Source organism: Argiope bruennichi, chromosome 7 (genome assembly GCF_947563725.1).
Source record: "Argiope bruennichi chromosome 7, qqArgBrue1.1, whole genome shotgun sequence".
In the NCBI taxonomy this organism is placed as follows: domain Eukaryota; kingdom Metazoa; phylum Arthropoda; class Arachnida; order Araneae; family Araneidae; genus Argiope; species Argiope bruennichi.
In genome coordinates, this window is record NC_079157.1 from 80,134,314 (window position 1) to 80,146,552 (window position 12,239).

Here is a 12,239-nt window from a genome sequence, read left to right on the forward strand (position 1 = left end):
TTAGTCCAGAAACAACGATGTTTCGTTTTTCTTTTTTCAAATTCAATTTATCGGCTAACGGTTTTGAAAGGAAATGACTCATACTACCGACATCTAGTAACGCAAGTACACTCGTAAACATTCCTACATTATTCTGAATCTTCACATTTGCAGTACTTAATAAAACCCTTTTGTTTACATTTAAGTTGGTAGCAGTGAATGAATGCGCACTGTTCGCAGGTGTCTCATTCGTCAGTTGTGATGAATTATTACCGAGATTTTCAATTCGCGGAACAAATACATTTGACCTTGGATTTAATCCAGCATTAGCATTCTGCGAACGAGTTTCATTTTCTCTTTGAGTATTTCCCAGGTGCAAAAGAGTGTTATGTCGTTTTTTGCAAATGGAACAGTTGGATTTTAAATAGCAGTTATCAATTTTATGGCGATTAAAACCCAATTGCTTATTTTTAACTACCTCAATTCTCTCATTAACAAGCATATTTTTGAATACAGGATATACATTCAGGGAATAATTTTCATTAGATTTACAAATTAGACATTTCGGAGTTTTAACTTCCGCTACGAATGCTTTTTGTGGACTATTCTTTACGATATTTTTGAGAATGGTTTACAACCTGCAGTCGTGAAAACACGTTACTATCGTTTTTGAATTTTGACGATACATAAATATCGCAATGGCTGGCCAAATCACCGCTCCACTTCATGGGAGTGATCTTGACTTTCCGATATTCGCATTTGACGATGCACTATTCCATAAAGATAATTTTTAATTGCTTGTGACATGACTGTGATTGCATATATTCTGTTTACTGCTGTCGCCATCTATTGATAGAATAGAGAACTAAAGTAAACATTTTAAAGAAATGACATATATATTTAATTCAAATTTTTCAGAAAATGGTTTACTCCAATAAAGAAATTAAATAAATAGTTTTGAAAAAAATCAAATTTAAGAAGTAGGCTGAAATACATAAATGAATTCAATAACACGTTATTTAAATTAGTAAATTAAGTATTAATTACAATTAATAAATTTGATATTTAATGCTAATTAATAATTTTTAATTAATAATATGATTGAAATAAGATATTTGGAGCAAATATTTAAAAATAACAATAGCAAAATTAATTGTTATTCAAAAAATCGTGGATTATGCATCTCTACTCTAGACAGGTCATGTAAGATAATTTAAGTAAGACAATCAAAATAACATGGCTTTAATGTCAAACAATTTGGCAGAATCACTGACATGAAATTATAACTAAACGATTTAACTGATAACAAATATAATTAATATTCCTGATGAATCAACTGGTTTACTGAGCAGACTAATCGGTAATTTAGAAATGATTTTTGGATTCATCTTTTTTTCTTTTGATGCGTCTGATAAGTCAAGGAGCGCTTTAAATTTATTTCTTGTTTCCCTTAGGACGCTGTTATCATTACATGTTAAATCAAAGGACGATGTTATTCGGATAGAATTACCTTGTTTTTCTTGAGCATCTACTTTTTGATTTGAAACCAAAATTCGCTTCAAATCATCACCAAAACTTTCACTTCATTCTGATTATCCAAAAGCAATGTGATTTTCATTGACAATAAAAATAATAATGCTATTTTTTTAATTTATACTGTGACCGTTACATGTTGTGCAAATTTAAAAAGTTTCGAAAATTAGACTTACTTAATTATAATTTTTTCCCTTCATCTTTTCAGGAAATGTAAATAACATCTGGAGCATGTTATTTTTATTTTTTTACTTCAAAAGTCTTTTAAAGATACTTTAGCTTTAAAAAGGTGCCGTAAAATAATAATGTATTATCTACATGACACCGCCCTGGACTGGCATCTAAGGCATTCTTCTCACCCTCTTCCACGCTTTGCCTGCTTCTTGTGCTCGTATTATTGTCTTTCATACAGGATGTCTACTGCATTATCACTGTATGGAAGGAAAAGGTGTATTGTTAAGTGTATTACCATTTTGTGGAAAGAAAAAAATTGTGATTTCTCTCCGCCATTGTAGGAAAGGGATTCCAAAATTTTTTTGATTTCGCATATAAAATAGAACGGGATATCATCTTCTTCCATAGGATAAGTTTTAGAGAATGCATATTCTGAAGAAATAGAAAGAAAAAATTTTAAAGAATTTTTACAGCCCGATGGAAAAAATATAAATGTATATACATATAAAATAAACTGAAATCATGTAAGTAATATGTAGTTTCTTATTGTCTTATTATTAAAAGAAAAGACTGTCAAAAATTGTCGGATTATTACAAGAAATACAGAAGTTGGTCAAAGTATGGGAACACCTGAAAAAAAACATTTCCTTGCCTAATATGATGTAGGAAAGCCGTTGACATTCAAAACAGCTTACAGTCTTCTCAGAATGGATAAATACTGTTTTTTTTATAGTTGCCTAGGGAATCTTGTACCATTCTTCCTGCAAAACGGTGACAAATTCAGATAACGCTGATGATGGTGGATAGCGACCACACTCTTTCTTAGCAATAATGACCATAACCTCAATGTTATTGAATGGTCATATGACCATTCAATAATATTGAGGTCGGGTGATTGTGGTGGCAGGGGAGATGCAATAAATTATCCTCGTTCTTAGAAAATCAGCCCTTGACAGTGTGAGCTGTGTAAACAGGAGTATTGTCGTCTTGGAAACACCCTCACCTTTGGGAAATAAAGTTTGTACCATGGAATGGACTTGATCGACCAAAACGTTTGCATAATCCTTGGTAGTCAAGCTGTCTTGCAGAGTTATCATGGGGCCTACAGAAAACCACGATATGGCTGCCAAAACATCACAGACCTCCGCCATGTTTCACTATTGGCAATAAGCAGTTTGTATTATAGATTTGGGATGACGTCCGCCAGATGTAGACTCGGCTGGAAGTGGGAAACAAGATTCATCTGAAAATATTACTGTTTTCCACTGCTCCAAAGTCCAGGCTTTATGAATTAAACACTGTTGAAAATGTATTAAGATTTTATTTTATTTATTTATTTTAGAATGGCAACGTCATTTAAGAAATATTTTTTGCTGTCTCATTTTGTAGATCAACTTGTAGATTAATCCCAAGATGGAATAAACAAAGTTTGAATTTTTTACCGGTGGGATATCGTTTTTCTATTTTAATATAAAAAGCGAAAGAAAACGGTGTTTTTCTTAGGCAGCTTTAACATTTTTTGGCGTCCGCGACAGGACTTTCTCGAAACAAAATAAATCAAGATGTTTCAAGCGATAAAAGGTTTTAAAAAAGAAGATCTGAAATATGTTGCGTCTGAAATTGGAGAAGACGTATCAGAAAATATTACGATAGTTGGATTAAAAGATTATATTTTAAATAGTTGTGAATACAAGAATGATCCATAATTCGTCCAAGAACTTTTAAGGAATGTTATTTTGGAAAGGAAATTAAAAGAAGAAACCGAAAAGGAAGATAGAAGATTGCAGCTTGAAGTTGAAAAAGAAATAGAATTGGCAAGAATACAATCTCAAAATAGAGGTGAGTCATTTTCTGCTAATTCTACTGATGATTTAAATAATTCTAAGAGAAAGTTTACACTGCCTAGATTAGAATTTAGACAATTTGGAGACGATATTAAAGATTGGCTCCCATTTTGGAGTCAATTTGAACAAATACATAAAGATGAGGATATCGCACCAGAAGACAAATTTCAGTACCTAGTTCAAGCAACAATTTCTGGTTCTCGTGCTAGAGAGGTTGTTGAAAGTTTTCCGCCAACTGTCGCCAACTCTCAAAAGGCTATTGATGGTTTAAAATCGCGTTTTGGTAGAGAAGATATTTTAGTGGAAGTATATGTGAGAGAATTATTAAAATTAATTATTTCTGTGCAAACAAAAGAAACATTTTCATTAACTTCTTTGTATGATAAGCTTGAATCATATTTTCGAGCATTAGAAACATTAGGTGATACCACAGATAAATGTGCATCCATTTTGTATCCTATGGTTGAATCTTGTTTCCCAGCTGATGTTTTGAAGGCTTGGAATCGTAGGAATATTTCCAGTATTAACTCTGACGCGAAAGGAAGATTGGATAATTTGATGCAATTTTTGAAAACGGAAGTTGAAGGAGAAGAAAGAATATGTTTGTCTGTAGCCGGTTTCGGTTTAGGAAAGGACCAAGAATATAAACCTTTGAAAAAAAAAAAAAAAAAAAAAACAATATAGCTCGGAAAATTTGAGAAATAAAGTACCTACAGCTATAGGTTTGTTAACGACTGCAGCAAATAAAGATGTAAAGAAATCTTGCGTTTTTTGCGGTGGTAAACATTCAAGTTCAGATTGCTTTACGGCTCAAAAAATGACTCTATCGGAAAGACAAAAAAATAGTCAAGGAAAAACGATGCTGCTTTGCATGTTTATCGCAATTTCACGCAGTTTTAAAATGCCTGATATGTTCTAAAAACATTTTCCTATAATGTGTGATCTGCTTGATTCGTAAAAGATGTCTGTCGAGGGAAAAGAAGATAAACCCGTACTAGATGTTAATATGGCTAATTTTAATAAACACAGCCCTACGATATTTCTTCAAACTCTCAAAGCTAAACTGGTATCAGATAATAAACAGAAAATTGTGAGGTTACTTTTTGATTCTGCATCACATAAATCTTACATTTTGAAAAGTGTAGCTGAAGAAATGAATTATACACCCGTTCGATGTGAAAAATTGGTACATTCTCTTTTTGGTGGCGTTATCACTAACGAATTTAAACATAATTGTTATAAAGTAAAATTGAGAAATTTTGATTGGAAATTTCGGCGGTAATTTTGAAGTTCTGGATCAGTCTATCATTTGTGACAATATTAGACCGGTTTTTAAAGGTCCCTGTATAAAAGAATTAGAGGAAAATCAGATTAATCTAACGGATATTAGCGATACTTGTGAAGGCATTGATATTCTAATTGGAGTTGACGTTATGGGGAAAATGTTAACTGGCAAAAGAAAAGTCTTATCTTCAGGTCTTGTCGCTGTAGAAATGCTGTTAGGATGGACCTTAATGTGTAAGGTACCACAGGAAGAATCTTCGGAAGAAAACCTGGCGATAACAGTGCTGCCCTTATTTGTAAATGAAGCTGAAATCACAAATTTATGGAAATTAGATTCAATCGGAATCAATGATCCTGTTGAGAAAAAAAATCTAAGAACGAGATTGATCTTCGGACCAAGGAGCATTTTTTAGAAACGGTAACAATTAATAAAGATGGTCGATATGAGGTTTGCTTACCATGGTCTGATGATAAGTCAGCTTTGCCCGACAACTTGGATTTGGCGAGGAAAAGGCTCGACTACACTACCTCAAAACTTATAGCTATAAATATGTATGAGAAATATTCTTCTAAATTGGTTAGATGAAGACATAATAGAGGAAGTTCCAACCAACGAAATGAACTCTTATGGTAATTATTTACCTCACCGTACAGCGATAAAACTAAGCAGTAGCACTACTCCAATTCGTCCGGTATTTGACGCTTCAGCGAGACTAGCAAATTATCCATCTTTGAATCAGTGCTTGGAATGTGGTCCTAATCTCATTTAGCTTATTCCAAATATTCTTCTTCGATTCAGAGAGGGACAGCTTGGCGTTATAGCTGACATCAGGAAAGCTTTTTCTGCAAATTAGTATTCGTAAAGAGGATAGAGACTTCCTTTGGTTTTTGTGGTGGGAAAATAGAGAAGAAAAGAAATTGAGAGTTTTTCGTCACACAAGAGTTGCTTTTGGGGTAAAATGTAGCCCTTTTCTTTTAGCTTCAGTAATTGAGTACCATATTCAAAAATGTGAAAGATTTGAAAAATCTTTGAAGAAAAGACTTTTGGAGAGTTTCTACATTGATAATGTCGTTACTAGTGTCGACAGTAAAGACCAATTAGATCGATTCATCGACAATTCTAAAACCTTGATGGCAAAAGGTGGTTTTGATCTTAGAGAATGGGAATGGTCTGGCGACTGTGAAACTAATTCAAAGGAAGAAACTCAGGTATTAGGTCTTATTTGGAATAAGAAATTAGACACTTTGAAAATTAACATGAAATGGCTGGATGACATTAATGTGGAAAAATTAACTAAAAGGAGTATGTTATCTACAGTACATAAAGTATTTGATCCTTTTGGATTCACTGCACCAGTGATGCTTTGTCCAAAAATAATGCTACAAAAGGCATGGAAATTAGGTACAAGTTGGGATGAAGAAATAACTGGTGAGCTTCGTAAAGAATTTCTACAGTGGTTTCAAGAACTTAAGCATTTGTCTGATATACAGATTCCTAGGTGTGTTCAAGCATCTTCAAAAGATATAAGTAACTGCACTTTTCATACGTTTGTTGATGGAAGCAAAGATGCATATGCTGCTGTTACATTCCTTAGAATAGAAAATAATGGTCGAATCGAGCTATTTCTACTTGCAGCGAAATTTCGAGTGGCTCCTTTAAGAGGCACAACTATCCCAAGAATGGAACTTCTTGCGGCGGTGATTGGAGCGAGGCTAGCGAATTCAGTTGTTGAAGCTCTTGGTTGGAAAAATGTTACGATATATTACTGGAGTGATTCTACAACAGTGCTTGCATGGATATTACGGGAAGAAAATTGGCCTGTCTTCGTTAGGAATAGAGTTCAAGAGATAAGGAAGTTGAGTAATCCTACATCATGGAGACACATACCTGGTGATAAGAATCCGGCAGATTTACCTTCCAGAGGCTGCAAGGCAAAACATCTAGTCTCCCTAAGATGGTGGGAGGGTCCACAATGGATGAAAAATGCTTTTCAATTTCAAAACATTATGGGTTCCTCCAACCATGATTGGAATGAAGAAGAGATTAGAAAGGAAAAGTCTAAGACGACTTATATATTATCAAATAATGAAGCCTGTGGTGTTGCAAACTGGTACTACAGATATTTTTCGAACTATGATAGAATAGTTCGTCTTGTTGCATGGATCCTCCGCTTCAAGAACAACTGTAAAAATATAACTGAGAAGAAGCATGGTGAATTAACCGCTACAGAATTTCAGGAAGCAGAAATGAAGGTTTTATTTATGATATAGAATGAGTCTTTTCTCCCAGAAGAAGAAAAGAGATTAAAAACCCTACAAGTATTTAAAGACGATATTGGCATCATCCGTTTGAAAACTAAAATTATTTATCGCAAGGACAGTGAAGATTTTCTTAAACCTATTGTTCTTCCTCCGGAGCATGAAGTGGTAAAACGGTTAATCTATAATGCTCACGTTAAGAACTGTGATGCTGGAGTCCAGATACTATTGAATGCACTTAGAGAAAAGTACTGGATCCTAAATGGAAGAAAAGCGGTGAAACATGCGGTGGCCAATTGCATTACGTGTAAAAGATATAGCTCAAAGAACATAGAAGTTATAAGAACCCCCCCCCCTTCCAGAAAATAGAGTAAAGGATGCTGCGGTGTTTCAGATAACTGGCGTTTATATGGCTGGACCTTTATTCCTTAAAGAAGACAAGAAGAGCTGGGTTCTGATTTTTACTTGTGCAGTGTACAGAGCAGTTCATTTCGAGCTTGTTACTGCTGCATCGACCGATGTTTTTTTAATGGCGTTTAGGAGATTTGTTTCTCGCAGAGGAAGATGCACAACAATATACTGCGATAATGGTTCCAATTTTGTTGGAGCAGCCAACTATTTAAAACAACTGGATTGGAACCGTATCCAAAAATATGGAGCAATATATTGACTGGAAGTTTAATCCTCCAACTGCTGCCTGGTGGGGCGGATGGTGGGAGATTAATTAGAATTTTAAAAGATCTTTTAAAGAAAGTGTTAGGACAGGCACGTCTCAATTATGAGGAGATGATAACGGTTTTGACAGACTGCGAGCGTGTAATCAACTCAAGACCTCTAACTCACATTTGAGAAGAGGAAGCTATAAAACCAATTTCTCCATCGATGTTCATACAAGATGTATATGAATGCAATCTTCCTGATATAGATGCTGTAGAGGAAAATTCTATGAGCAATAGATTCAAATACAGACAAGCAGTGCTTAAAGACTTAAGAAATCGTTTCAGATCTGAGTATTTGGGTGCTCTCATACAGCTGAGAAATAAAAAATCAAGAAAATGTACAGTTACTGTTGGTGACATTGTTATGGTGGGAGCAGATAATAAAAAGAGACTTGTCTGGCCTTTAGGTCGTATCACTGAAATCATACCAGGTAAAGATGAACATGTACGACTCGTTCGCAAACTTCACAGCAGAATTTCCTGCGACCAATTCAAAGAATATATCCATTAGAGTTAACATCCTCTGATGACTTCTCTACTTCGATGACACAAGATGATTTGAATAAGTCTAATGACATCACCAAAACTTCTGACAGTACTTCTGGCAACGAGATGAAATTTAGTAGAGCCAGAAGAATTAAATTGCCAGAGAGACCGAACTTGTGATTTATTTTGTTTTGATTGGACATTTTCACATTTATTTTCATTTTTATATTTAAATATTAATTGAAAATTTGTAAAACGTTGCCATTAATTGAATCTCTTAACTGTGTTTAACTAATAGTATTATATTTTGATTATTATTTATAATCAAAAGGTGGGAGAATGCTGAAAATGTATTAATATTTTATTTTATTTATTTATTTTAGAATGGCAACGTTATTTAAGAAATATATTTTGCTCTCATTTTGTAGATGGCAACTTGTAGATTAATCCCAAGATGGAATAAACAAAGTTTGAATTTTTTACCGGTGGGATATCGTTTTTCTATTTTAATATAAAAAGCGAAAGAAAACGGTGTTTTGCTTAGGCAGCTTTAACAAACACCACTATTTTCTGTTACGAGCATTAGCATCACTGATGAATAGATTTTTTAATTAAAGCTCGGCCAGAAATACCGTGCTTGTGGAACTCTCTTCTAATTGTTTTGGCACTGGCAAGGTTTGTGAGCGTGACATTCATTTCAGCAGTAACTTTGGCAGCTGTGGTCTGCTTCTTTTTCGTCACAATCCTCTTTAACGATCATTTGTTACAATTATTCAATTCAAACTTCCGTTCACGCTGCGATTTAGCGGATGATGTTTTTCCGCATTTCAAATATGAAGAATAATTCTTCGATACAATACCTTTTGAAACACTAAACACCTCAGCTATTTTATTTACGAAAGCATCCACCATACGTGCTCCAACAATTTGCAAACGTTCTAAGTCTGTTAGCTCTGATATGACGCAACTGCAACTTCACAGAACAGTGAACCGATAATGAATGACCCGCGCATTGTATTAACGTCGTTGTATAGGTGGCATCAGTAGCGAAAACACTAGCGCCACTTACATATTTCACTAGAATAAACATTTCTTTATAAGCATGCATTTCACGGTGTTCCCATATTTTTGTCCACCCCTGTAATTATAAAAAATATGAAAATTATACTATTATATTTGAAATAGTGCCAATAGCCTTCTCGTTATTCAATTCCGACATGGATTTTTAATAAATGTATTTAAATTTTATGAGCAGTATAATTTTCTGCACGGTCATAGGAAGCTCGTGATGTTTGCTAAGAAATAATAAATTATCCAAATTGCAGCTTTGTTTAATAAACTTTCTCTTGATCATCCACCGAAAGGAATGAAATCTGAGTAGAGTCATTCACATCAACCACTGATTTCTGGTGTTCATAGTGAGGTTTTTCTTTTTCGCAAGAATCGATTGTATGGATATTGAGGAAAATGTTTTCCATCAAATGTATTATAATTATGCAAAATTTGATACTTCCGTTTTCAAAAATAATATTATTACTTAACATTTAACACTCTTTCACTATACAACCAGCGGGAGCAGTTCCCCTAAACTTTCTCGCATACTCTCTGATAAAGTTGTTATTCCAAAGAGCGGCTTATATGACATTGGCATATAACAGGGTAAAAGTGAATTTTAGTATGCACCCAGCTGCGCCAACAATGCCAAGTCGCCAATAAAGATGGCGGACAAAATAAACAAATACTTCCGCGGAACAGTTACGGTTACCATTTCCCGTCATATAATTAGGACTTTTTACTGATTAGTTTTTTTTTTTTTTTTTCCCCATACTGCCCGGTGCCTTCTGCAGAATTTTTTAACTTAAAAAAAAAACATCTTACGGCTTCGCTATCAGCGGGAACCTAGTAGCTTCGCTAGCACATTGAACATAAAGACTGTGTGGATAACAGAAATAGCACAAAACCAAAAGAAAAGAAAGAACGGAGAATGAAGCAATCGGAACATTGTCCATACAAAATTTCAAACAAACATCCTTTTCCCAACTTCTTCAACTCGTAAAAAAATATATTCCACTCACCCTTCATCCATTCTGCCGGTTCGATATCAAACCATTCTCAATACAAAATTTCAAACAAGAATCCTTTCCTAACTTCATCAACTCGTAAATATTATATAACTCAACCTTCATCCATTCTACAGGTTCGAAATACTCCTGACATAACAAATTATGAAGGGAACCAACCGTTAGAACACCAAAAGATTTACGAGAACTGCGAAGAATTCCATTGCAGCTGTCTTTTAAAGTGAGAATGCAGACGATTTTTTAAAGCGCATACTGACAATTAAAAATTGCAAAAGAATAAATATTTTCTGTTCATATTCACATAAAAAAAAGAAAGAAGAAAATACCTTTTTAATTATAAGCTTAACTTTCTTTATTTAATAAATATTAATTATAATAAAGAACAAAATTAAAATCTTTAATCGATATTTTTTTTAATATTTTTAATTTAACATTTTTCATAATATAGTTGTAGTTTATGTACAACTCAACCATTGCAAAAAGTAGTAAACAAAACAGCATTAGGGTTGCTAGAAAAGCATTCCGATGGCATAATATTGGCGACAAACTTGGGTGTACACTAATCTTCACTTAAACCTACAACAGTTACGAAATACTTACCTTTGTCGTGAATTTAGCATTTTTCATTTTTATTGAATCCATCGTGTAATCCTTGGCGATTTATCCCTGGCATGCGGATAATAGCATCCGCAAATCGAATTAATGCTTTAGACAAATTTGTTCTCCACCTGATCAAAACTAAAATTTGTCACAGAACTACTCCTGTAGTCACAAAATCATATGCCAATTTTGATATATTTAAGCCATTGTGTCTTTGAATTATCGCCTTTACATGCTTCTGAAAATACAAACCGACAGATAAAAAAGTAACAAAAGATATTTTCTGATTAATCGTTTTTCAAAAACTACTGTGCAATACTGAAATTTTTCTAAACATCGATTTCTATAAGAAACCCATTGTGTGTGCGAAATACAAGTATTCAGGAATGTAAAGCAATTTTAAAACAAAGAATGATTTCAATTTCTCTGCATGAATAAAAGAAAATAAATGTCATAGATGATGTAAATAACAATAAGAATTTTCTTCAATTAATAATGAATATTAAAAAACAAATATACAGATAAAGTAAAATCGCAAATAAGTTTAGTTCACCTTACTAGATAGTGATCAATAGATTTTACCTTAAAATAATTTAGTGCCTGTGACTTCATATTGTCAAAATCTGCCACTGATTATGAGACCAACTCTCTCATTTGTACCAAGCAACCCGTAGCATGTCAAATATAGTAAAGACAGTTCAGTTTTTTAAGCAGCAATCATTTGGATACCTTTGTCAGGTATGGATTTCAATATTGGTGAGTAATATATTCTCCTGCCAGGCAATTATATAAATGTTAAAAAAAAATACTATAGAGAATTGAAACAGTCAGCCTGTTTCGGACTTCCAAATTGCATTCAATTTCATGCGGAATGCATATCAAAGTTGGACAGAATTGCAAGTTCTAAATTTACTTGCTGTGAGACATATCTGTTTCTTTGAACTGCAAAATTTATTTTGATATTCAATGCTGTTTGGAAATATCTAGTTGCAACAATGAATTTGAGCGGATGACATACTCCATTCTTAAGAAAAGGGTGGGTATTCATAGTAAGACAAATAGGAACATAAATCTTGATGATATACATTGCAAAACTTACCAAATTTTCAAGAGATTCCATTAAAATGTACAAAAGAATTCGATAATTCGATGAGCACAAGCTAGCTATCAAATATAAGATTTTTGCCTGGCGATTTATCTAACAAACATTTTCTTTTAATCATATCAGTTCATCATTTTATCTCATCAATTTGCACATATGCTATTGAGAAATTTCAAAA

At 33.5% G+C, this 12,239-nt stretch overlaps 1 protein-coding gene across 1 annotated transcript; it reads left to right on the forward strand.

The window, feature by feature from the left end:
- Positions 1-4,963: 4,963 nt before the first annotated feature.
- Positions 4,964-7,743, forward strand: LOC129975444 (uncharacterized). The gene is made up of 4 exons (XM_056088507.1): positions 4,964-5,048; positions 5,794-7,026; positions 7,108-7,349; positions 7,468-7,743. The coding sequence occupies exons 1-4, from the start codon at positions 4,964-4,966 to the stop codon at positions 7,741-7,743; spliced, it is 1,836 nt and encodes a 611-aa protein (XP_055944482.1).
- The last annotated feature ends 4,496 nt before the right edge of the window (positions 7,744-12,239 follow it).

Coding starts and splice junctions, on each gene's coding strand:
- LOC129975444 (XM_056088507.1), top strand. CDS start 4,964: ATGGGGAAAATGTTAACTGGCAAAAGAAAAGTCTTATCTTCAGGTCTT. Junction 5,049..5,793: donor GTTAGGATGGACCTTAATGT/GTAAGGTACCAC, acceptor CTTTTCTTTTAG/CTTCAGTAATTGAGTACCAT. Junction 7,350..7,467: donor TCCTAAATGGAAGAAAAGCG/GTGAAACATGCG, acceptor GCGGTGTTTCAG/ATAACTGGCGTTTATATGGC.